Source organism: Furipterus horrens, unplaced genomic scaffold (genome assembly GCF_987537825.1).
Source record: "Furipterus horrens unplaced genomic scaffold, mFurHor1.1.pri manual_scaffold_13, whole genome shotgun sequence".
NCBI classification, from domain to species: Eukaryota; Metazoa; Chordata; class Mammalia; order Chiroptera; family Furipteridae; genus Furipterus; species Furipterus horrens.
Window position 1 is genome coordinate 47,149,834 of NW_028327183.1, and position 26,065 is coordinate 47,175,898.

The 26,065-nt window shown below is 54.6% G+C and overlaps 1 protein-coding gene and 1 long non-coding RNA gene across 4 annotated transcripts; one reads left to right on the forward strand and one right to left on the reverse strand.

The window, feature by feature from the left end:
• The first annotated feature begins 592 nt into the window (after positions 1-592).
• Positions 593-3,865, forward strand: LOC149995027 (uncharacterized). The gene is made up of 3 exons (XR_016507632.1): positions 593-696; positions 2,368-2,470; positions 3,616-3,865. It is a non-coding gene; the product is annotated as an uncharacterized LOC149995027 (long non-coding RNA).
• On the reverse strand, positions 1,833-26,065 carry NECTIN2 (nectin cell adhesion molecule 2). Of its 3 annotated transcripts, none has more exons than XM_090259497.1 (9): positions 25,719-26,065; positions 15,689-16,078; positions 12,855-13,151; positions 11,944-12,061; positions 11,626-11,774; positions 5,220-5,373; positions 3,392-3,455; positions 3,158-3,244; positions 1,833-2,499 (listed from the first exon to the last, which is right to left on the reverse strand). In XM_090259497.1, exons 1-9 carry the CDS (start codon positions 25,816-25,818, stop codon positions 2,224-2,226), a joined length of 1,635 nt encoding a protein of 544 aa, XP_090115623.1. In that variant the 5' UTR covers positions 25,819-26,065; the 3' UTR covers positions 1,833-2,223. The 3 variants fall into 3 exon arrangements, with proteins under 3 accessions (XP_090115623.1, XP_090115621.1, XP_090115624.1); XM_090259495.1 differs by having other exon boundaries at positions 3,146-3,244; XM_090259498.1 differs by lacking the exons at positions 1,833-2,499; positions 3,158-3,244; positions 3,392-3,455; positions 5,220-5,373 and adding an exon at positions 7,402-8,158 and having other exon boundaries at positions 25,719-26,060.

A 26,065-nucleotide genomic window follows, 5' to 3' on the forward strand; every position in this document is an offset into this window, starting at 1 on the left:
TAAGAGCCTGGCCCTGCTATTGGAGCCATGGGTGGAAGCCCCACCCACTTCTTTGGAACGTCCTTTTTTACTGGCTTCCATTCGCAAGTAGGTCGAAGCGCACTTCCCCGCCCTTCTCATTGACTCGTGCAACACATGCCTATTGGTTCGCGACGCCGCGGGTTCCGGTGCTCCCCTACCATTGGTTCGTGTTGAGCACTTTGCAACGCCCACTGACTCGTCGTCTCCGCCCCTCTTCAGGAGGCACCCCCTCTTTCGACTTTGCCCGGCGGGGAAGTTGCCATAATAATTGGCCGGCTTTGGCCCTTGCGGCATTCTGATTGGCTTCGACAGGCACAGGGGCCCGACCCTGGTGACATAATCAGTCTGCTGTGCTCATTGGCTAACGTGCCAGGGTCGAGGGACACGGATAAAGCTGGGTTGCGCGGCAGAGGCTGCTAGGCAGCAAGGTCAGGCCTCGCGTCCCACCAGGCACCGCGGCAGAGGGGCAGTCTCCAGTCTGGAGTCAGCGACCTAAAGCCGGAAGTGTTGGTCCTTCCCACAGTGCCTTTGGAGAATTCTAACCGGTTATGTGAACCTTCTCCTGCTTTTTGTTACCCACAATGCCATTTACCTGTTTAACGCGACAGTTGCCATAGACCCACTCCAGTCCTTACCCATCATGCTTTCTGGCACCCGCTCTCCACACTTGCGTAGGTGCGGCTTGTATCTTTGGCCCATTCATTCCTGTCCCATTACCCAGCATGCCTCTGCCCCATTCATTTTAGGTTTTTTACCTATACCAGCGGTTCCCGACTTTTCCTTTTTTGGCACCAGGGGCCGGTTCGCTCACTTGCCTGCCGCTCACCTCCTGCTGTGCGGTCCCGTTCCTAACGGACCGGTGCCGGTCCGCGGGTTGGGGGTCGCTGGCCTATATTATCTAGCCCACTTCTATTGTACCTGTTCACTTCCATCGTTCTTCTAGCCCTTCTTTAATTAACCCAACATGCTTGCAACCCCTATTTCTTCATTATTCATCTCTGCCTCTGGCTCATTCATCCAGATCTGTTACCCACCATCTCCTGAGCTCCTATTACATTATTTATAATTTTGCCTTTGGCCTATTCTTACTTGCCATCTATGTATTGAACCTGAACCCCTTGTACTTAATTACTACCATTTGTATATCTGTTCTGTTTATCTCTGTCAGTTAGTTAGATTGCTGTTGCGTTGTTGCACTGTTCCCTTTTTGTTAACCACCATACCCTGGACTCCTCTCCTTGCATCACCGATCATGTTATTTTTTTCATGTCTTTTGCTCTTTTGTTTTTGCTTGTGACCCACCTTGACTTCTAGCCTGATTGCCTTAAGCACTGGGCCCCCTGTTCATTATCCATTATGTTCCACATGCCCCCACCCTGCACATCCCACAGAAAACCCAAGTTGAGAACTGGTCAAAGTATAAATTCTTATTTTGTAGGAAATGCCATATTATAAAACAATATCAGACCCCCCCACTCCAACCCAGGTGACTGTCTTCCCCCCAACAGGGAGATGTTTGGATCCCATCCCACTGGGCAGCAGTAAAAGGACTTGGTCATCTTCAAAGTAACAGGAAATTCTCTCAAGGCCAGAGCTAGCAAGGCTCACCCAATCTAGTCCTGGACTGGGGCTTAATTCTCTGAAGACAGGAATTGGTGAAGTGGGGACTCAGACTCCTGCCTGCAGGAGGGAGATGGGGAAGCTATGTCCTTGGGCTGGGGAATCCCCTCTCTCATTTTTGAGGCACACATAGGGTAGCGGGGTGAGTGGCGCTCTGCTGCCTGGAGGGCTCAGGTCTGAGCAGCAGGGTGCCTGCCCCTAACATCCAACCCAGCAGAGCTATTGGAAGTTTAATGCCTGAGGACAAATCAGAGACTGGGGTCTTCTTTGGAATTTGGGAGGAGATTGGAGATGGTGGGGTATAAGGTATGAACTAAGGTCAACATCTTAGGAGTCCTTGGGTCAGAGGTTGTGCAGAAACACCCCACCCCCTCCAACTCATGAGATAAGATTGCCAGGTTTCCACTGTCATGGCCAGTTTCTCTGGGTCAGAGATCATGGGTTAGAGGTCATAGTGGAGCCACCAAGGTAGAAGTCACAGATGAGATGCATGTGGCTGGGTCAGAGATGAGGGGCACTAGATCCCTGGCAGAAAGTTGAGGGATCAAAGAGCAAGAGGTGAGAGGCCAGGGCCATGGTGGCTCACACATACATGGCCCTGGACATGACAAAGCCTTTGCCCTGGTAAGAATCAGAGGGGCTTGAGTAGGATAGGGCATCGTAGATGGGGTTGATCTTGTCCAGGTAGTCTTCCTCCTCCTCCTCATCATCCTCTTCGTCCTCTAGGTCCAAGGAAACCCTCTCCACAAGAGGCGGCCCTGGAGGCCCCAGGATGGGGGACCCCAGGCTTGTGGCCCCCAGGAGCAGGGGCCCCGATCGCTCTTCCAAGGTGGGTAGCTCATGGTACCGAGGCATTTCCTGGGGGAGGGAAGGGAATAGGAGCCCAAGGTCACCTCCCGAACATGACATAGAATCCCAGTCTGCCCCTTGACTCCAAGATTCTGCCCATCTGCCCATGCTGACCAGACCCAATCTCACCCCTTGTCACCTGGGTCAATAACACACTGGGACAATCATATGGCTTGCCCCTAATTCAAAGCCCAGAGCATGGACCCTCACCTTGCCAGTCTTGGGTCTCTACTTTGTCTTTTGATTCCTGACCCCAAGTCTTTCCCTGTGAACCTTTGTCTTCAATCTTGATCTCAGCTACGTAACCTTAATCCTGAAATAGCCTCTTAAACCTTGACTAGTCACAACCTCAATAGCTGACCTCTGACCTCCAGTAGACTGCTGAAGGGAGTAACTGTCTTGTCCTACAGTAGCTAGCAAATGGGGATGTTCAACTGATCCTCACTGACCAAGTATCTCTATACTCTAACCTCATGTCCTTGGACTTTTTCAGTCATGACCTCCACCACTGAATACTAAACACATCTCAATGCCCTAAGCTCTGACTAGAGACACACCTCTGACCTTGAGTTGTGACCTTTAATTCTTGATCTCTTATGTCAAGGACAGACCCCTGGCCCTTAAACTCAAACCTTGAACCCAGCCTCCTCCTCACCTGAGCTCCTACCTGCTCAGAGATTGGGATGCCAGCATCAAAGTAGGGGGTCTTGAGTGGGCTGTGCTCTGAGGCCCCAAGAGTGAAAAGCTGGGAGGGCTGTAATGGGAGGGGGTGGGGCAGGTCAGGACTTCCGCACAGCCGCCCTCTTCCCCCGGCCCCCTCCTCCCAGCCCTGACCTTACTGGGGAAAGGTGGGTATGGGGTGAGTGGCGGGGGAGGGATGGTTTCCAGGCAAAGTGCTTACCATCTCTGGCTCCTCCAGCTTTGTCTTTGGGGTAGGCGGCTTGTATGAGGGAGGTCCCTCTAGGCTGCGGGGTAGGAGGTGGGTCAGGTAGAAGCTCAGACTCAATAAGCAGTCATACCATGAGGCTGCCGCACAGGCTCTTCCCTCTGTCTGACATCTTTCCACCATCCCCATTTCCTCCACCTGGCTAACTCCTATTCATCCCACGAATCCTCTTCTTCCAGGAAGCCTCCCTCATTCTCCAGGAAGATCAGGATCTCCTGTTACGTGGTCACATCTAGCTGTGTACCTCCCTCTCAGGCCCTCAGCTGAGTCTGTATCTGACATGTTATTTCTGATGTCAGTCAATGATTGTACCCAATTGTGAGCAATGTGAGGGAGAAAATGAGATCTTTGTTCAACAAAGTATTCCTGGAACCCACTACGAAGAATTTAGTAAATATTTGTTTAAAAAATGAATTAATGAGTGAAATGCTTTCCTATCCTCCAAACGATGTTAAGTTCCCTCATTCTACATACCCACAGACCAGAGTATCCTGTATACATAGTAGTGATGGGTGCTTAATGTGCCTTCAATACCCAATTCAGATATCCTCTCCTCCAGGCCTTCCGTGACCCTGCGGCCTCTCGCAGCCCCCTCAGGTTCCCTAGCCCATCCCTGGCCATGCTGGACCATCACTGCCTGGGGACGCTCTGTCTCCCCCAGACTGTGAACCCCAGGAGGGCAGGGCCAGGGCCACCTCAGGCACCACTGGCTCACAGCACTGACTGGGCACGGGAGAGCAGGTCAATAGCACGCTGCTGTTTTGCATTGACTAGATGATTAAGACAGTGGTTCACACACTTTCTTGTGCATCAGGATAACTTAGGGACCTTGTTATAAACACAGATTCTGAACCCTTCTTGTGTAAGCCTAGGAAAATGCACTTTTAAGGAGTTCCTATGTCACCCCCCATTAGGTAGTGTTATTTCGGAAACATTTTGCCCCCAAAACGCTTACTTGCTGGGTGAATTTCAGCAAGAGATTTTTAGCTCTCTGAACCTGTTTCTTCTTTCATGAATGTTTATCATTAGCTCCCTGTAAGAATTTATGTTTCCATGATATATTTATGTGTGCGGACACTTTTTAAATGTTTGTCTCGTCATTGCATTCCTAACGTCCAGGGCCCTGGCCTGGCTCTCAGTAGGTGCTTTTTGAACACTTGTTGAATCAGTGAATAGATGTGAGGCTTTGTTGAGGTTACACCATGTAAAATACATCTCACCAAGCCTGGCACGTAAATGCTACAAACAGAGAAGTGTGGCTGGTTTCCCCCAATATCCAGGCTCCTCCTTTCTGATACTAATAAAGATTTAGCTGGGTCCATGGCCACCCAAAATAAAGGCTACATCTCCCAGCTTCCCCTGCTGCTGGAGACAGCCATGTGACAGGTTCCAGCCAATGGAAGTGAGAAGTGACGGGTTCCCTTACAGGGAAGCTGAATACCCTCTATTTCTATTTCCTTTTCCCACTGGCAGGAACGAGGGCTTTGAGGTCTGGATAGCCATATCTGATTGTCAACTACGTAGATAATGATAGCAGAGTAGGGAGCCATCTTGAAATGTGAGCAGAGGTGGAGCAACAAGATAGCAGGAGCCTGGGCTCTGATGACTTCCCAGAGCAGGGCTGTCGAACCCATGCTTTATGGGCCAGAAACAAACTCTCCTGTCCAACCTGTGTAAGTCACAGCTGAGTGTCTCTGTTTCACACAACCGATACGGATGATCTTCTCCCACCTTTACCCCCATCCCAGGCTCCCCATTCTGGGACCGCTCCCCCATCACTCACTCATCCTCCTCCTCTGCCCCCTGCAACCTCTGTTCCTTCCGCTGCTGCCGGCAGATGAGGATGACAGTGGCGGTCACAGCAGTAGCAATGATGGCAGCGATGATCCCTCCGATGATGCCGCCTGTGGCCCCTGCACCTGCTGTGTTGGGGGACTCTGCAAAAAGAGGGACAGTGTAAAGGGGTCTCCATGAGGAAGCCATAGCCTCTTATCCCCAGCCCCCTCCTCAAGTCACCACCCACCTGCCCACCTCAAAGGCAGGGGACAGACATTTTTCATTCAACGAATCTTTACTGAGCATCTTTTGTGGGGTAGAGCGGAGAACACACATACCACGGTCCCCACCCCCACGGAACTTAGGTTCTAGCTGGGCAGGGAGACCAACAGTACAGAAACGACTACGCTAGCTAATATGCAAGGCGGCAGTGAGCGATGTACAATAAACCTACGCAGTGGGGACGGTGATAGGAAGCGGCCGAGTAGGTAGTCAGAGCGCCTTACTGCAAGGTGACATTTGAGCAGAAGCCTGAAGGAGCTGAAGGGGGTGAGCCACAAGAACACGAGCGCGTTCTGGGCAGAGATGACAGCCAGTGCAAAGGCCCCCAGGAGGAAGCTCTGTGTCGTTTTGAAGGAACAGCAAGAGCAGTGATGAGGGGAAGTGCCCGGAGACGAGGGAAGTGGTGGGGAGGGGATCTAAAAGGCAGAGAATGGGGGCGGGGGGTGGATTCTGAGATTGGGATCTTAACCCGTCCATTACTGGGAGGGAGTCATCCTGGGCAGAGGGTCTGAGCTCCTCCCAGCTAACAGGAAATGGCCTGAGAGCAGCTCCGGGCCCCTGGGCCTCTCCTGTGTCAGCCTCTGCACTTCCTAAAGTTGTTATTGGAGCAATTACCTGTGCACGTGCCAATTTCCACACTAGGCTGTGAGCGCGGAAGGGCAGGCTGGCTCTGCTAGCTGTGTCGGGAGGGGCGGGCATGGGCTCCCAGGACCTATTATAGGCCCGAGGGACAAAACTCCCGCCCCTGCCCTGGGCACTGCCCTCCCATGGTGGGGAGAAGGGGCGGGCGTTGGGAGGGGTGGTACAAACCAACCAGAGGAAACATGTGCCAAAGCCCCAGCCACAGGCTTCGCCCTCACCCTTCCATGAAGCCCACTTCATAGATTAGGAGATAAAGCCCCCCAGAGGAACCATGTCTGATGCCTGGACTGTGCGGTTTCCAAATTTCCTGTTCCGTCACAGGCGGTACTTCTCGGGAGGATGTGAGCGTGGGAGAATAACAGAGTAATTGCTGCTCAGTCGATACCCGGCCATCCTAAAATTACTGTTCCTCGTGTCCTTACTGACTGCATGCCTGGGAGGACAGGGCTGTGTCTGCCCCAGTTACCGCTGTGTCCCCGGCAGTTCGGTGGAAATCAAAATCGGTAGAAGTAAACGCACCAAGCCCTTCCCTGCAGCTCAGCCCCAGGCTGGGCAACGGAGCTCAGCCTACTGCTGGCGTGACAGCAGCAGAGACAAAGCCCACAGTGCGACAGTGGGAGGGGTGGAGAGTAGAAGTGGCTAGGATTTATACCTGCCCCTCCCCCATCTCAGCCCCCAGCCTGGGCTTGGGGGCATTAGGTGGGATACTGAGCTGCAGCCCCTCCCTATGAATCACCGAAAATTCCCTCTAGCTGGGCCCCCAGGGAAAAAGGAAGAGGAAGGAGGCTGGGAAAGGAGTCTAGGAGGTGTGGAGAGGTGGGACTTCCCTGTTTCTAGGTGGCCCCGCCTGCCCTGAACGCTCAGGCCAGAGAAGGCCGGGGGCGTCCCCTCCCAAGGCCCTCCGCAGCCTTGGGGAGGTCAAGTCCAAGCTGCCCCCAGAGGATCAGACCATAGCCACCTGCAAGGGCCCAGGAGTCCAGGATCCCAGCTTGGCTCCCCCAGGGAAGCCAGGCTTCCCACTGGCCTGGCCACCGCACCCGGGATGGCAGCCTGGATCCTGAGTCCAAGCACTCCAGCCTCTCTGCCAGATCCCAGTCCCACTGGCCCCAGGGGCCTCAGCATCCAAGGTGTCCTTCAAGGACCCAAATGGGAAGAGCCCCCAGCCTCCCTAAGTCTAGCCCCAGCAGGCTCCCACTGCCTGGAGCCCAGTTCAGCTCTTTGTATCCCCCAAGGAGGGGGTCCAATGTATTACAAGACACCCCTGATGTTTTCCTGCAAGGCGTTTATTAACTCCTGAGTGTCACAGGGCAGGGGCTGGGGCAGGCCAGAGCCCAAAACAAGTCTGGTGGGGGAGGGGGTCCTCTGGGGGCCCCCTGTCCCCTCCCCCATGCAGCCCTGGAGACATAAGTCCAGTGTGTGATATTCCACCTCCCTCTGCCTCCCAGGAAAGTGGGAGGTAGCATGAGTTCCAGTGTCGTCCCGAGTCCGGCCAGGCTGGGACCCTTGGTGGGCACTGGCGGGCAACTGTCTCTGTCTGTCTTTCTCGGGGGTCACACGTAAACCGCCCGTCGGGAGATGAGGGGGCCGGTCCTGGGGGTCACACATAAACCGCCCGTCGGGAGATGAGGGAGCCGTCCAGCTGGGACTCCATGTCGTCCTCGAGTGCCGGGGATGAAGGCAACATGAGGCCTTTCTCTTCCTTCTCCTCCTCTTCTTCGTAGTCCTCTTCCCTGTCCTTGCCATCCGGCCTCAGGGGACTGGGGGTTGTGGTCCAAAAGACAGGGCCCCCGTTCTCAAACACTTGAGTTTTCGGATTGTAGGATCCCCGGCCGCTGTCTCGTCCTTCTCCTCCTACTCCTCCTGCTCCTCCTCCTCCAGGGCTCTTCCTCCTCCTCCTCCTCCTCCTCCTCAGCAGGATGAAGGCCAAGGACCCCCCAGCCAGAAGCAGCAGCACCAGCAGTGTACCCCCCACGGCCCCCCACACCATTGGACCCTCGTCTTGGGGAGAGGCCCGGGGGTTGTCTGAGGAGAAAGGAGGGGTGAGAGAGAGAGAAAGGGAGACACGAGGTCAAGAGGATACGTCTGGGGGGGACACTGAGGGGCAGTGACAGGAATTAGGGAGATGACTCTGACTGGGCAAAACGGAGGGGGAGGGAGAACCCACTCGCTCTTGGCTACAGGCTGGGCGCTGGTACACGGGGGCTGCCAGCCGGGGCCCCCAGGTGTTTCCTTTCCCCTGCATGGAGTTATTAAACTTGCTGGCCAACATTTCAAAAACCAGGAGATTTCACTGAAAATTCCAGATCTCACTTGGGGGAAAAAGGAATCATATCTGGCAACACCAAGGTCTCATGTCCTCCACCTGGTGACTCATGTCCTCCACCTGGTGACGGGCTATAGCCAAGTGAAGGCTGGTGACTGGGAAGGGAACACTTCCACACCTGGCCACCAGGTGACTTGCTGGGACCTAGAAGTCTGTGAGTTTGTGATCCCTCGAGGATGAGGAGGATGAGCTCGTAGGTCAAGGCCGTGAAATCTGGGGGCCCGATCCGGCCAGGAAGAGGGAGAGGTGGATTTGAGCGTGAGGCTGTCTGACTCCCAAGCTCTCTGCACCTGCGAGAAGGGGACCGAGGAGAGCGAGGGGCACCTGGCCTGGGCGGTGGGTCTGCTCCAGTCTGGGCCACCCGCCCCCAGAGTGGAAAACGCGGCTCAGGACGCCTACTGTCCCTTCACCCTCTAGTGCTCCCTGCAGTGGCTGAACTGTAGGGGAGGATAGAGGAGGGGTGCAGGGGGCAGGGAGGGGAGAAGGTAGCCAAGGAGGGCCGAGGAGGGAGGTGTAAGAACGAGGGAGGGGGCATCTGGGCCCCACACCGGGGACAGACATGATGCAACGGGAATCTTATCACACATGCCCCAACCCCCATGCAGCAGGCCCCGGGGGACAGAGCAGGAGGGATCCAGTTACAGCAGACCCTCCCCCCCACCTCCCACCTCCGCACACAGGAGGGGCTGTGCCAGGTCCTGAGGGCTTCCATTTTCTGGGTGGTTTGCAAAAAGGGGGTCACGACCCAGAGGACTGTCCAGTTTAGTGACTCACAAGCAGCAGTAAAAAAAGTAGAAAAAGCGCACCTCAAGTGTGAAGGGTAAATACTATCTTGTGACCCTTTCTAGGGGGAAAGCACACGGCTCTCCCTGGACCCTAGGTGGGGGCGTGGGGCTGACTGGTCCGCAGCGCCTGGAAACCGCTCCGGCGCGTGTTGGAACGCGTTCGTCTGGTTTCCGGAGGCGGTGTTTTGAGACAGCAGGGGAGCGCTCCTGTGTCCGTGCGTAGCGAGTTCTCCGGTCTCCCTGAAGTGACGTCTAGCCTGCGGTGTGGCCGGTGTACCATGTTGCACTGGCGTGAACCCCGAACTGTGACAGCACGTCTGGGTCTGCACGCGTGGGGGAACGTGGTGTGTGCGGCCCTGCAACCCTGGCGAGCGACTGCCGAGAGCGGGGAGTTCTCTCTCTGGGCGAGGCTATCTGTTGGCAAGCTCACAGCCTGGGTCTGGGTGTCTGGCCCCGTTTCTCCTGTTTCCATTGGCGTTTCCCTGTAGGTGCGTCTTTGCCATGTTTTTGACTGTACACGGGCCTGTGGTTACCTTTAGGATAGTCAGGGGGAGGGGTGTCTTTCCTTAGTGCTCAGTCTTTCTCTGGGTGTGCAATTCTGTGTAAAGGCCCTGGTTTCCCCGGTTCCTGATGGGCCTCTGAGTATGTTTCACTGGGTGAACACCAGGAAAGGGCTGAACTCGAAGCTGGTGTGTCCTGGTGGTGGACAACCTTGGGGTTTCTCTGTGTGTGTGTGCGTGTTTTTTGGGGGGGGCTATTTCTGTGGCTCTGTATTCCTCCGATGGCCTTCAAGTGTGACTGCGTCTGGGCTCTGCAGGCTGTACTCCTCAGAGGTGCCTACTGACCGAGTGTGGGCGGGGGCCCGTTTCTTGGGTGTGTTTCTGGGGTAGAGGTTCAGAGGTGTATTTCCAGTTGGGTGCCTTGCTGGGTGGGCGGAACTGAGCTTTCTGGGTGTGCCTTTGAGGGCAGGGACTGTTTCTCATTCGCCACTGTGTTCTCCGCATCAAGGAGAAAGCCGGGCAGAGAGAAAAGGTCAACAAGTATTTGTCAGATGACTGTTGAAAGTTGTTGAAAGAGAATCTCTGTAACGGGGTTTCTGGGGTTTCTGAGGGTGTGCACCATGAGAGTGTAGTGGGGTTTCTCAGCATCGGTATGAGTGGTGGATTCTCCCAATCCTTCCCACCTCCCGCCCACCCCCCATCGTGTCTCCCTTCCGGTGGGTGTTTGTGGACCTCTCTGAGTGTGTTGTGTGCGACAGTGTTTCTGAGCAGGCCCAGCATGTCTCCCTGACGAGTGTCTGCGTTCCTGAACCGGGGCCTGTTGTCACTTGGCCGTCTTTTCTCAACGTGTGTGTGTGTGTGTGTGTGTGTGGTGTAAAATGGTATCAGCAAGGGGGTCTGCTTCCGTCTGCCTGTAGGTATAGGGGTCTGTCTGTCTTCACACCTGTCTGTTTGCACAGCTGTGCGTCACAGAGGGTCATGCTGGGAGGATGTGTCCCAGACTCTCAGGCTCTGTGTGTTGTCTGGCTTTGTTCAGTGTCTTGACTGGTGCCCCTGCCCGCCTGGGGTGTGTCATGGGGACAGTGGGGCGTGTGGGTTACGTTATGGGTGCGTCTGTTTTGATTCCAATGCTGACTATGGCTTTGACACGAAAGGGACTCTGTTCCCAGCCACGGCGTCAGTGGGTGTCTGAGTCTCAGGGTACATGGCCCTGTAACAGTACCTGCCCACCCCCAGGTGTGTGGGTCTGGGTCTACGGTTGTGGCCTCGACCCCACTGCCGTCAGCCTGTGCACGGCCCAAGCTTGCCTCCGTTCTTTTCCTCTCCGGCTCTGTGTCCTGGGCTCCGGTGTCTGAGTTCACATCACAGAGACCTGGAGAACGCTGCACCCACAGACACATTACGTGCTCCAGAAACACAGATGTTCCCACATGCACGAAAAAGTGGCTTCCAAAAAAAAGGCAAAAAAAGTGGCTTGTAGACAGTAATGACCGTGTTTCTGTCCGTCTCTGTCCGGCTCCCTGACACGTATGTGCGTCGGTGCTGGCGCTCTGTGGGTGTGTCTCCCTGGCTGGAGCCGGGGCAGCGGAACCGCGTCTCTTCCCAAAGACCCTTCCCAGGCCCTGCTTTCCAGGAAGCTCCCAGCATCGTCTCAGCCTCCAAAACTGCCCTGCCAACACCTACCCTGTCACCCCAGTCCAGATCCCACCCAGGGGCAAGAGAGAAAAGCCACACTGCCCTCCTTTCCCGTCGACGAGGCAGGTCCGGGCCCCCCCCCGAGCCGGCGGCACAGCCTCCCCCAGCACAGCCCCAGAACCAAAACAGAGAGAACACCTGGGGAGCAGGCCCGGTCGTCACATGCTGCCCCCAAGACCCGCTTACCTCGAACGAGGACCGCCTGCTCGGCATGGCCCGTGCCCAGGGCGTTGGTGACGGTGCAGGTGAAGGTGGTGTTGACCAGTCTATCCACCGAGGAGACCAACAGCAGGGGGCCCTGGCCTTTTGCTGAGGCTGGTAAGTCACCTGAAGTCCTGGAGGATGTGGAGGTCACATGAAGGGGATAGCAGGGTCCTCAGAGGACCTACAACTTGCTTCTTAAGACCCCGAAACTGTCAGTTCCCTCCGTTGAGTGAACTCATGGTTGAGGCCCCCAGCCCCTCCTCCCTGAGACCCAGGAGTCTGGGGCCACCCAGGACTCACGTGCTCCAGACATAGTCCGTGGGCTCCGGGTTGCTGCGGGCATCACAGTTCAGCGTGGCCTCACTGCGGCCGAGGTACCAGTTGTCATCATAGCCGGAGATGGTGACCTCGGGGGGGTCTGCAGAAAATGGGGAGACTGGCTCAGAGACTGGACAATCCTAAAGGGGCTGACAGGTAAGCAGACAGACGGAATCCCATAGACACGGAGCGGCTGGCAGGGCGGGAACCCGCAGTAACCATGGTCAGGGGCAGTGCCGTCTGGGCTGTGTCTGCTGAGGCCGCTACAGACACTGCCCAGACACACCACTCAGACTGCTTTGAGAAAGTTTATTTCTTCAGTGCCGGCAGTAGATAAGGGAGTCTGATTAAAGCTTGGTTTAACGGAAGGCGCTGCCTGGGGAGCAGCATAAAAAATGCTGGGGTACGGTGTATGTTTGGGGGGTGACTGATCATAAAGGCACTGTTGGACAGGGCCCATGGGGAGTGTCGGGGCAGCCTATAGGGTAATATAGAGGGTGTCAGAGTGTGCAGCATTTGGAAGAGCTGGTGGACAACATACTGGAAGGGGTCGATATTGACAGGGCCCAGCGGGGCCGATAGAAATCATTTTGGGGGGCAGAAGTTGGTGTAGAGGCCCCAAGAGAGTCAGTATAAAGTGTGAGTGGGTGTGTGTGTTGACAGTGTTGGGCTGGGCAGGGTAGGCTCAGAGGAGCTGACAGACAGTGAAGCAGCCAGAGAAGACATTGTTGGGGGCAGCGTGTGGATGTTGCCTGGGGGGCCGGTGTAGCAGTACAGACAACAGGCAGAATGTGTCCCAGAGCCAGGGCAGACGACCCTCAGGGACAGGGGGACAGTGGCCGAGAAGCCAGTGTAGACAGGATAAGGGGGCAGTCACATCCCGACACACTCACAGCGCACAGAGAGGGTCACCGGCAGCAGGTCTGGTTCCTTCAGGGTCTCATGCTCCACTTTGCAGGTGACCTTGACACCATCTGCTTGGCTCGAGGGCACCAAGGTGAAGCGGCTGGTGATGGTGACTGTGCCGGACTGGGGCTCCAGCACCTCGCTCTCTCTGGCCTCCCCGTTCAGAGGCGAGAACCAGGAGATCCGGGCAGGGGGGCGGCCTCCCGAGGAGACGCAGCGGGCCACGGGCACGGGCTCGGTGCCGTGGGTGACCTCCTGTGGGTCAGCCCGGTTGTCGGGCTGGGCTGGGAGAAGAACAAAGGGGGTGGTCACGCCTCGCCTGCAGACACTCAACAAACGCCTCAGCAGTGGAGCCAAGCAGCGGGGCCCCGGGGGCCTGGGCCCAGATCCTGGCTCTGCTGCATAGCTTTGGGCAAGTAATTTCCAACTCTGTACATCAGTTTTCTCTTTTGAAAAGTGAGGGTAATAAAAGTACCCACGCCATAGAACTGTGGGGACTAAACCGATATCCAAACACACTGAACAGTGCCTAGCCATCACCGCTCTGCAAGCGTTAGCCATTCTACTGAACAGCCATTATAGCTTTCTGATCCACTAGGAAAGCAGTGTCCAAAAGCCTGGGAGAGGCCAGGGTTTAAAAAGAAAAGCCAGCACAAAGCACGCGGTTCAGAGGGCCAGCTGCAGGGCTACTTCTTTTCCTACAATCCCCATCAGATTGTGGTGACAGAAGTGGGATCAAGGCGATATAGAGACTCAAAGCTCATAAGGTTTTTGCCCTTTTCAACCACCCTCTTGGAAAACATGGAAAAATGTGCCCTGGCCGGGCAGGTCAGTTGGTTAGAGCATCGTCCCAATACGCCAGAGTTCCGGATTTGATCCTGTGTCAGGGAACATTCAGAATCATCCAATGAATGCATGAATATGTGAAACAAACTGATGTCTCTCTCTCTCTATCTAAAATCAATAAGAAAAATTAAAAAAAAGAAAACAAAGAAAAATATTAGGAGGAATAAAAACCTCCATGAGGCCCTGGCTGGTGTGGCTCAGTGGACTGAGCACTGGCCTGCGAATCAAAGGTCTCCAGTTCGATTCCCAGTTGGGGCACAGGCCTGGGTTGTGGGCCAGGCCCCCAATTGCAGTGTGTGAGAGGCAACTGATCGATGTAACTCTCACACATGGATGTTTTCCTCCCTCTTTCCCCTTCTTTTCCCCTCTCTCTAGAAATAAATAAAAAATCTTTAAAAAAAAAGCATCCTTTGAAAAAACGCCTTCTGCGATCCTGCCCCATTCCACTAAGTGGTTGTGCCAGTCCAGTCACCCCCGCACGGGAGCTAGAAGGCTGGGGGTCCTTCCAGATCCTCCTCCCTCGATGCACGGACGGCGCCTACTCTCTCTTGAAAGTAGCCTGTGTTCCACCCAGTTCTCTCCACTCCCACCACTGCTTCGCCTCTTCCAAGCCAATGCCTTCTCTTGTCTGGTCTCCTAGCTTCCATCTCCCTTTGTCTTCCCCTTTAATGTGCCCCGCCCCCTGTTTTGTCTTTTAATAATTTTAACACTGATCAGGATCCTCTTGTGGTTTGAACCCCTCCGATGGCTGGATGAAGCCCAGCCTCCTCACCTCGGCCTGGGAGGCCCGTGCGGCCTGGCCCTGTTCCCTGCTGGTTTTCTGGCCTCGTTGGGAGTCAGCCCAGCCCTTGCCGTCAGCCTCCCCAGCCTCCTTTGCATTCCTGGAATGTGCCAAGCTCCCGCTCAGGGCCCCGCTTTTGCACATGCTGTTCCCTGTGCCTGCGCGCCCTTTCCTCTGCCCGTGGCTGCGAGCCCACAGGAGGGTTTCCTACACTTCGGGGCTTGACTAAGAGGCGCTCCCTGACCATTCCACCTAAATAAGGCCACCAGGCCTCTTGCTGTGAGCATTACAAGATGCTGGTGTCTCCTTTGTTCGCTTTATCTGATTATCCTCTGGCTTCACCTCTAAAATACTCCCCACCCACCTCCGCAGCCTCCAGCCTGGTTTAGTCATCATCCTGGCCTACCTGGACTTAAGCATGTCCAGGTCCCTCCTCTGAGGTCTCCCAGCTTCCACCCTCACCCCCCACATGCAGCTGGGAGGAGCCTGTGAAAACCCAAATCAGATTACACTGTTCTCTGTTCAGAACGTCCCATAGCTCTTGTTCTCCTACGTCAAAAACCAAATCTTCACCTGGTCTATGAGGCTGTGTACGACGCACGACCTCCTTGACCTCGTCCCTTCCTGCTTTCCCCGACTCATGCATCTCCAGCTGCACAGACTTCTTGGCTCTTCCTCATAGCCCAGGTGCGCCCTGCCTCAGGGCCTTTGCACTTGTTATTCCCTCCGCCTGAACTCTCCTCCCTTAGAAAGACCTATAGGGCTCCTTCACCTCATTCCAGATTTTGTTTAGATGTCACCAGAGCACCCTAGCTAAAACTGTAACCTGCTCCGCTCCAGCTTCCATAGTACCTAAAACCCCCTGACTTTTTTTTTTCTTATTTTTATTTCCTGTCTGGCACCACCTTATTGGAGTATAAGCTCCAGGAGGACAGGGAGCTCTGTCTTCCTCACTGCTTTATCCCTAGAGCCTAGAATAGTGCCTGGCACACACCAGGTCCTCAAAATATATCTGTTGAATGCCTTGTTGCCTGCTGTACACCCAACTTGCAGAATAGCATCTGGCAATTATTATTTGAATAATCACCAATGAATATCTGCCAATTAACTGAAGATTGCAGAGAAAGCAGAGAGAAATGGACCCACAGGGGGGTCTCCCACCTCCCTGGCCCCCTCCACCCCCCCGCCACTCACCTATGGCTCTGAGCCAGGTCACCCCACGACTGGTGCCCTGGGGGAAGGTGGCGAACTCGCAGGAGTAGTTGCCCTCATCCTTCACTTGCAGCCTCTGCAGGACCAGTGTGGCGTCCTGCATCTCCGAACCTTGCCTGGCCCCAGGGCTCTGCCCCATCGTGAGGAAGGACAGCCGCTCACTGCTGAACTGTGGGCTGGGGAAGCTGAGGCCATGTGACGGGTGAAAGGCGGCCACACTCTGGATTTTCCCAGATGGGTCCAGGCGTTGCCACGTCACCTGTGAGACGTTGACTTTAGGCCCTTGTGACAGCAGGTGACATGGTAGTTCCACTGTGCTCCCCACGCGGCCCTGTACCTCAGGCGGCATGTGAACTCGCCCATCTTGGGCTCCTAGGGAGAGAGCAAAAAGAGAGGTTGGGTGGGGGAAGGACCCAGATACCTCTAGGCCATCATTGAGGGGGCCCCATGGCAAAACAGAGGCCCGAAATGCAATGCGCAAGCCTTCTAGAAATTCCAATTCCAAAAAGGTCATCCACAAAAGATGTTCTGAGGAAAACTAGGGACACTTGAGTCCGGACCATATTATATATTATAGAATTGCTGTCAATATTTTTAGATGTTATGAGGAAATTATAGTTATCCAACATTCCTTTTTCCTAGAAGATACAGGGTTGAAATATCATGTCTCCAACATACTCTCAAACTTTTTTTCCCCAGCGAACATCAAAGAAAGGTACAGAAAAATTGATGGAGCAAATGTGGCAAAATGGGACCCACTGTCCAGTGTAGTGGGTGGGGGAGGGGCCGTTCTTCCAAGTCATAGGTGTATGTTTGAAATTTTTCATTATCAAATGTTGGAAGGAAAAACAATCCTCTGAAACAAAGTCAATTAAACAAATAAAAGCCTATCACAAAATAAAAATTTTTTTAAATTTGAAGTGTGAGGATTGTCTTCATCTTTTTCTGCACAGTAAGATACTTTCCCTCACCTTTCTATAAAACCCACAGCTCTCTTAGCCTATCTTTTTATTAACCTAGGCTTATTGAGATATAATAATTCCCATTCATCCATTGAAAGTGTACAATTCAATGGCTTTTTGTATATTCACAAGAGTTGTGAATCTATTGCTATATTTTAGGACATTTTTATAATCCTCCAAAGAAACTGCTGTACCCATTAAAGAGTCACTCCCTGTCCCCTCCCTCCCCTCACCCCCTAGCAATCAATAATCTTTCTGTCCCTATAGATTGTGCTATTCTGGACATTTCATGTAAATACATGGCCTTCTGTGGCTGACTCAATTCACAGCATATTTTTAAGGTTCACCCACACTATAGCATCTGTCACTAGTTGGTTCCTTTTTCATGGCCAAATAATATTCCACTGTCTGGGCAGACAACATTTTGTTCATCTTTTGGGCGATTATGAATAGAGCTGCTGTGAACATCTGAGCACAAGTTTTTTTATGTCAACTGATATTTTTTCCCTCAATTTATCTTTTGTTTTCTCACTTTTAATAAAAACTAGGAAAAAAGACTCTTTCTCTGCTATGCCAGTCAATACAGCATGGTGACTAAGGGTTCAGAATGCCCAAGTTTGAATACTGGCTCTTCTGCTTGCTGGCTGTGTAACTGAAAGCAGACCCACCCGGCTGTCTACCTCTATGAGAGCCAGTATTCAAGAGGCAGGTTGCTGATGTAAAGGAAAGTGGTTTGTTCAGGTGCCGGACACCTGGAAGATGGGATTCTCACATCTCAAAGCCCATCTCCACCTCTCAGTGGAAGCAAAGGTTTTTATAAGGAGGGAGAGGGGAACAGAACAAAGAGATCAAGGGAAGGGGTTGCAAAGTTCTCTACATCCAGACAGGTACAGATCATTCTGATAAGTCAAATAATGGTCCGGTGTGCATCATCCTGGTTTAATAGTTCCTGGATTCACATCATCCTGACTTTATGTCACCCAGGCTCCATGGCTGAAGGTCAGCAAATCTCCCTGGGCTGGGAGACCCAAAGGTCAGAGTCTGTATCTTCTCAAGCTAGTTCCTAGGATTCTTATACAAACATGCTGTTCTTCTACAAGTTACACATTAGTCAGAGTCAGCACTTACAGAAACAATGTAAAGAATTGTGCGGTGGGTGTCAAGTTCCCACCATTACAATTTTCCAGGGTCACAGCTGTGTGATCTTGGGCAAGTCTTTTGACCTCTCTGTGCCTCAAAGCCACAGGAAATATGAGACCAGTGCTTGTTAAGTAAACACAGCCAGCTAAGTATAATTACAAAGTGGCCCTTGACATTCAGCCTTGAGGCGAGGCCAAGGGCGCACGCCCTGTTCTCATGGGGCAGCTGCTGCCCAGCTCTCTCTACCCAGCTTCTGGCCTCACCCAGAAACCCAGGGCACATTAACAGGTGACCCTAATGAGGGTGCCCAGCAAAAGGCAGCCTCTCAGGTGGGGCCAGTCCCAGGGACCTCTGGAAGCCATCGGAGAAGGCCATTTTGTGGCACACACAATCTCATGAAAGACCTACACACATCCACAATTCAAGCCCAAGGGTACCACTTTGGGAGATAGGGATGCTCTCAAGAGTGTACGACTCTGACCCTAACAGGGGTGGCTCAGTTGGTTGGGCACTGTTTTGCAAAGTGAAAGGTCACCGGTTTGATTCCCGGTCAGGGCACATGCCTGGGTTTTGGGTTCGGTCCCTGGTCTGGGTGTGTGCCAGAAGCAGCAGATTGATGTTTCTCTCCCTGTCTTTATCCCTCCCTTCCCTTCTCTCTAAAAACAAATAATAAAAAAAAGGTTTGGGAATCTGGCCCTGAATGAGTAGCTAAGTTGGTTAGAGCAGTGTCCTGATATGCCAAGGTTGTGAGTTTGATTCCCAGTCGGGGCACATGCAAGAATCAACCACTGAGTGCATCAATGAGTGGAACAGCAAATCAATGTCTTTCTTTCTCTCTAAGATCAATAAACTGAAAGAGTGTGGGAATCTGGAGCAGACCACTGTGGGCTTTTCTCTGGCCCTTTCCAGGCGGGTGACCTTGTCCACCCCATCTGTAAAATGGGGATGTTTTAGCTGCCCTGCAGGGCCCCTTGTGACAGCGCCACAAAACGACTTCCTCCCCGAAGTCCTCCCAGGCTCGGGCACAGCTGAGTCAAGCACGGGCGGCCAGCCGCCTGCTCTCACCGGCCGGACTCGCGGCCCTCCCAGCGCTGTGTCTAACTGAACGAGCAGCACAGAGGATTAAATGTCCGATTTCACACAGAAACCAGTGTGGCGCTGTGGTGGGGGAACAGTGGGGCGGAGCTGAGGTAGGGCTGCCCCCTTCCCTTGGAGCACTGGTGCCAGGACCCTTCACCCACCTGGGCCCCAAAAGCAGTGCCCCTTTCGAGCCGGGTGAGGAAGGGAGGGCACTTAGTCAGGAAAAAACACCCAGGCCAGGGAACGACAGAGAGCAAAGGAGCATGGGACCAAGGAGTTCGGCTTTCTCCTTGAGGCAAGTGGGAGCCATTGAGGGTCCCCTTAGTAAAAGAATGACTTGGCTTAAACCAAGGGGGTCTAAGGGCAAAGTGGAGCTGGACAGATAGCAAAAGGGCCTGGAAAAGGTGTAGATAAAAAGACCCAGACGTTAAGACTGAGGCTTGGCCCTGGCTGGTGTGGCTCAGTGCACTGAGCATCGGCCTGTGAACTAAAAGGTTGCTGGTTCAATTCCCAGTCAGGGGACACGCCTGGGTTGTGGGCCGGGTCCCCAGTCGGGGGCCCGTGAGAGGTAACCACACATCGATGTTTCTCTCCCTCTCTTTCTCCGTCCCTTCCCCTCTCTCTCTAAAAAAATTGAGGCTTGCTGTGGAACTTGAAGGGATTTAGTGGAGGGGAAAGGACGGAGAGGATGAACCTGGGAGAATCTTTTGCCCCCATTCCTTCCCATTCTATGCAAATCAACAAACAGGCTCTGAGTGTTAGAGAGTCAGCCCCTGGGGATTGGTCTGTTCTGTTCCCTCCTGTATCCCCACAGCCTACACCAGGCCCTGGCAAGTAGTAGGTGCTCAATAAATACTGTTGACTGAGTATCGGGCTCTGTGCCACAGACATGCCAGGCCAAATCAGGTGCTTGTCCTCCAAAAGGTAACATTCCAGTGGGGAAGACACATACTGAACGAACAAACAGCCATCACCAAGGCTGTCGTTAAGACTGAAGGGGGTGAGGGTGGGAGTGAGAGAAGAACCAGAGCAGGGGCCTGACTCATCTGAGGGTGGCTGGGAGGGCTTCCTGGAGGAGGAGACCCAAATCCTTTCTCATGGAAACTGAGCTTCGGGCCCACAAAGCCTCACAACCCTCTCTGAGTCCTTGTGATTCCGGAGGCTCCCATCTCTCTTCTAAGGGAGGTTCCCCTCCCACACTTAGTTGGGGTAGGGTCTCAGCACTGTAGGCTTCAGAGGACTAAAAAAACAACAACCCACTTTTGGTTGCTTGTATTCACTTCCCATACTCTGTCCCAGATGGCCACACACCTCTTCCCCTCCCTCACTAGGTTCTAAGACCCTGCGGCTATAAGGTTCCCATTCTAAGTTTCTAATTCTGAATGAATGGATAGGATAGATAGCTCAGTCCCTGTGGCATTATCAGTCCATTTTTTATGCATTTCCACTTCAGTAAAAGGTTCGGGATCACAGCCCCCGAGTCCCCTCTCTCTTTTATCCCACATATAATCCACCAGGAAACCTTGTCAGCTCCACCTTCAAAACACATCTACAAACGGACCACATCTGACCCCCGCTCTGCACATCCTGGTCCTAGCCACTGCCACTGACCTCCTGGGTCACTCCCCCCATGGAGGATGGCAGTTGCCTCTCACAGTGTTCACACAAGCAGCCAGAGGGGTCCTGATAAAAGCTACAGTAGATCAAGCGCCTCCTCTGCTCTGAGCCCTCCCGCGGCTCTCTCTTTACTCAGAAAAAAAAAGCTCAAGTCTTCACAGTGGCCCATAAGGCCCTGCGCAGTCAGCACTCTGCCTCTCTGACCCGTCTCCTACCCTCTCCCCGCAGCTCACCTTGCTCTGGCCATGCCCGCCCCCTCACTGTTACTCAAACACACCAGGCAAGTCCCACTCAGGGTCTGCACCTGCTGTTCCCTGATCCTGGAAAGCTGTCCTCCAGTGAGGCCACGGTTCCCTCCCTCACTTCCACCAGGTCTTTAGTAGCCTGATGATAACAACACAACTTAATTTTCCCCTCTAGCACCTGATATATCTTCCCCACTAGAAAATCAGTGCCAAGGGTGGGACAGGGATCTTCATCCTCTGTGTCTGGTTTCCTGTGGCATCCACAGATGTGCTGAATGAATGAGAGGAGGATGGGAAATCAACAGTATAATAGGTAACATAGGCTGAGGTTGAGTACAAGCTTGGCCTTTGTCTTGAGGGCACTGGGGAGCCACAGAGAGTTATAGACAGGAGGTTAGGTCTGTGCTTGAGAAAGAGCCGCCAGAATGGAGTGGGGCTGGGACCCACGGGAAGAAGAGGCCTGGACCAGGGTAGGTGCAATGGAGATGACAGATGAACTAGACTGGAACACATTCAGATGCTGGAGTCAGGTTGGGAAGCCAGACACTGACAGGCTGTGGGGTGAGGGAGGCGGGCTGTGGGATGATGCCCAGATGTTTTGCAGTTCAGGTGTAGGCCGGCGACATAGAGCTGGGAGGATGGCTGGCCTGGAGTTAGGACCCTAGTGTCCGGCATGCTGCTGGGCTGACGCCCGTGCTGACCTTGGCCAGGACATGGCCAGTCCCACTACAAGGGGGAGCGTGGCCCTGGGAACACTGACTTCCCTCAGGAGGCCAGAATGGTGACAGCTTAATGAGGTGTCAGCTAGGTCCCCAAACATGCTTCCTCTCCCTGTGGCCCTGTATGGTTCCTGTGGCAGAGTGGGGCACATCATGTAAACCCAGGGGAAAACTTTGGGGGGCAGAGACACTGAGCCTGAGACCCTGAGATCTGTGAAGGACAGATAAGGCAGAAACACAAAGGGACATGTGACTTATGGAACTCTGGAGGAGGGGGCTGGGGTTCTGGACGTGGTCTGAGACTGGGCTCCTACCCAGCTGGCTCTTCGGGGCTTGGATCACCCCCAGCAGACCTATAAAGCACACTGTGACCCACCCTGTCCCCCAGGGTGACGCCAGACTCCCGTAGGCCCTTGAAGGCTGGCGTGCCCTGAGCGCTGGCCTCAGCTGCTGCCTCAGCCACCTCATTAATTAATTAATTGCATTAATCACGGTGCCCACCCCCACAGCGGACATCCGGGCGCCAGTCTGGGAGGTGAGCATTGGTCGGGATATGGGGTTATCCGCCTCCGCGTCGACTCCTGCACCTGCCTTCCCTTCCCGCAGGGGCTTGACACCCTGAGAGCCTCCCCCCTGGGGTTTGACCTCTCTAGAGGTGAATCTCTAGGACTGCTCTTCCTGGCTGAGCCCCTCAAACAGAATGCCTCACATGCTGCTCTAAACGTTTCTGTTACTCTGATCTTCTGTCTCTCGGCACCTTGCTCTTAGGGTCCGAATCTGGCCCCCGCGTCTCCAGCTCCCAGGGGCTCTGGTCCCTGCTTGTCTCTCAGTCTCCATCACTCTTCTTATCTGCGTCTCCCAGGAGGCCCTGGTCTCTGCTTTATGTCCCTCCTATTCTAACAGCTCTATTGAAATATATTCCCAGGCTGTAAATTTGCCCATTTAAAGTATACAGTTTCAATGACTTTTATAGCGTTTTCATAGATTTGAGCATCCATGAGCTCTATCAATTTCAGAACTTTTTCACCAGCCCCCGAAGATACCCATATCCCTTACTGTTCCAAGACCCTCTCTTCTGTATCTCTGACATCTATGGTCTCTGTGATTCTGGGTCTGGGTCTCCCAGCCTCTGGAATCCGGCTCTCTACAGCGATGTCCTGGGTCTCTCAACTCTCAAGGTTTTCTGGTCCACATCTCTCAGGGTCTCTGTCTCTCTGTCTCAGATCCTGTGATCTCCCCGCCTCCTGGGTCTTCCCATGTCTCTCCACATTTTTGACACTTTCTCTCTGCCTGAGCCATCTCACTGGGCCCCCTCTTCTCCTCCCCCTTCTGCTTCATTCCTCTGTATCTCGGGGACATTAAAAATTTAACAGTGTCCCAGGCAGGGGCGGGTGAGCTGGCTGGCGTTCCCAACTCCCTGTCCCCCCCCCCCCCATGTCCACCATTCCGTGTCCCTCACACACTGCTGGCCTCGAGGAACCTCTGTCCTGACCTTCCAGTGTCACAACATCTCCTTTAGTGACCAAGGAGTTTTACTGAGCTCCCTGCTGTCACCAGACCTCTAAGTCTCTCCCCTTAGGCTACTTCGCCTTTATCCTGGGGCCTCCGCCAGCCCCTTCCCCCTGCCTTTAGCTGTCCTACCCAGCGTCTTTCTGCTCATCCTTTCCCCATTTCTCGGCTACATTCCTGTGTTTCTTTCCTCACCCTTGTATATGTTTCTGTCACCTTCCCTCTAGTGGCTTCTGTCCTCATTCCTGTATCCTGGATTTCTGTCCATGTATTCCTCTCCCCTCTCCTCTCCCCACTACGTGAGCAGATGCACCCCCTTTGCCAGTCTCCCTTCCCTAATGAAAACAGACAGCAGGCCTGCCGTCCCCTTTGCTCCCATCCCCCTCTGCTACATGGGGCTGCCTGGCTGGCATGAACGGGCAGTGAAAGCAGGAGGCCCAGGCAGTGCACCTCAATCGGGCAGGCCGAGGAGAAGGAAGTGGAAAGCTAGAGACAGGTGAACAGAAGTGGGAGGAAAGGAGAGAGAGATGGAGAGAAGGGAAGAGAGGAAGAGACTGGAGATGGAGACAGATGAGGGACAGAGAAGTGAAGAGAGGAAGAGGGGGAAAGAATGCGAGGGACAGAGGGAGAGGGAGGAAGGAGGAAGGAAGGAGGAAGGAAGGAGAGAGTGAGAACGTGAAAGTGAGAGAGTGAGAGAGCGCGAGAGGGAGAGACAGATGGGGGGGACAGGAGGGAGGAAGAGGCAGAGAGAAAGACAGCAAAGGCACAGGGAGGAGGGTCAGGAAAGCGGAAGGCCCCCTCCTCAGGGGCTAAGAGCTTTCACATGGGATCAGTGGGGCCTCCGAATCTTCCCACTGGCCCTGCCAGGAAAGGACTATGATCCATTTTACAAAGGAGGAAATGGAGGCTTAGAGGCACTTTCTGGAGCCCACCGGGTGCAGCAGGGCCAAGAAAGGCTCTGATGTCTGCAGGCTGGCTTCCAGGGTGGGCCTGGCTGTAGATCCTGGGAGAGTGGCTTCCTTGCCCTTTCTAAGCCCGTTTCATCTGCAAAATGGGAACAGGAACAGGACTTGTATCTTAGGGCGATCTACAGCATTCCAAGAGATCAAGCACCAAGTCAAGGCCTGGTTCAAGGTGGAGTCTGATCATTCCTCCAGGGTAGCAGGTCCTGACCTCAGGTCCCTGTCTCTCTGCACCCGATCTTAGCCAAAAGGCCGAGAAGGATCACATCCCTACCGGTGACACAGAAGAGGGGGGCAGAGAATGGGAAAGGCAGTACCCAGCTCTGGGTCAAGGCTGGGAGAAAACTCAGAGGCATGCTGGGAAAAATGAGGCCAGAGGGGTGACCAAAAGCTCCCCCAACACCCTCCTTCGGCAAACCCTTGGACAACCCAGGATCCTGAGCTTCCTTCCAATTGGGGGATAAACAGTCGGGTCACCTGCAAGGGGCGGGGCCACAGCCTGCTACACCTGTTTCCTCCTCGTCCCGCCCTCCCCAGGGGGCTGCGCCCCTCCCCCACCGGGTTTGGGGGTGGAAAGCTGGAAAGGGATGGTGGGCTATAAACAGAGGGAGGGAGGGGCGGGGGGTTAGGGCGGCGTCTCCTCGCTTCCACCTCCCGCCGCGGCTCCGAGGACAAAGGCGAGACTAGAGGAAAGATAAGGTCCCGAAACTCTGGAGTCCGGAACTGGGAGCCAGGAGAGCGCCCGCCGGTTTCTGCTCGGGCCCGGTTAAAGTGAAACCGGAAAAACTTCCCCAGGGACTTCCCAGGGGACGACTCAGAGGGAAGGGGAGAGGTCCCAGCCTTCGGGAATCGACCTCTGACTTCACCTCCTAGTCCACCCAGGCGACCGAGCCTCCAGCTTCTGGACAGAACCTCTGGCTCTCGATTAAATCTAGAACCCGAGACAGGATCCCTGCCCATATTCATATTTGGATCTCAGGAGACATTCTAAACCTCACAATTAAAACTGAAGCCTACCACATAGCGCCTCTTGCACCGCCCCCCCCCCCCAATTCTACCTGGGACCCAGAAGACAGAGGCCTCTGCTCACAACCTGAAACCCACAAATTTGAGCTCCTGCCCCCAATTCTACCAGAACCCCAGTAGACACAACCCCTAATTTTTCTGAAGCCCAGGAGTCAGTGGCTTCAGCTCCCTGAGGGCCCTCCCCAGGTCGCCCCAACTCTCATCCCTGTCTCTCCAAGGGACGGAAAGTCGAGCTCCCCGTCCCTCGTGAGGACCTCCACATCTGGCCCCGCGCCCTCAACTCTCCTCGGCCTCACATGCCCAACCCCGGGAAAACAAAAAAACGGGGGTGATCTCGCCTCGTCATCGCGACCCTCCAGCTGGGGGGAGTGGGAGACATTCCTGAGGGAGGAAGCGGAGACGGAAATCCAGATCCAGATTAACTGAACGGCGCAGAGTGGGGAGGGGGCGAGAGGCCTCCGACTTAACCCTTCAGGCGTCAGAGTCTGAGGCAGGGGTAGGGGGTAACGGAAGTCCCGTGTAGGCTGGGGAGTTCGGATTTAGAAGGGTGTTGGGGATGACAGGGATGCGGAGAGGTGAGGGTCGGAGTCTCAGAATGGGGTGTGTGGGGGTTGGAGTCAGGGAAGGGGCGCGCGAGACAGGGGCTCGGTGAACGGGGGAGGGGTGGGCATAAAGGTGCTCAGGCTTCCCCCACTCAGAAGCTGGGGAGGGGTTGGGTCCGCGCGGGGAAGGGGGCGCCTGTGGCCTCTCACCGGTTTCTTGGAGCAACAGCAGCAGCAGCAACGGCAGCGAAGACAGCAACGGTAGCGTCGGAGACGATCTCGACGGCGGGAGGGCTGCGGCCCGGGCCATGGGGGGCCCGGGGCGAGACTGGGGCCGGGCAGGGGCCTGCGTGCGGCTCTGTGTGCGCCAATCGACTGGGCGAGCGAGCAGGTGCCTGAGGGGCCCCGGCTCGCGGCCGGTTCCCGCTGTGTTCTTCTCTCCCGGCTCTGATCTCGGTCCCGGCCCTCCCGGTTCCGTGCCTCCAGCCCCTAGCTTCTTTCAGGCGGTTCGGACTCGCTGACGTCACAGGGCCCACCCCCTTCCCTGCCTCCGGCCC

Coding starts and splice junctions, on each gene's coding strand:
- NECTIN2 (XM_090259495.1), bottom strand. CDS start 25,818: ATGGCCCGGGCCGCAGCCCTCCCGCCGTCGAGATCGTCTCCGACGCTA. Junction 12,062..12,854: donor GGTGACCCTCTCTGTGCGCT/GTGAGTGTGTCG, acceptor CATTTTCTGCAG/ACCCCCCCGAGGTCACCATC. Junction 2,500..3,145: donor CTGAGCAGGTAGGAGCTCAG/GTGAGGAGGAGG, acceptor TCCCTCCCCCAG/GAAATGCCTCGGTACCATGA.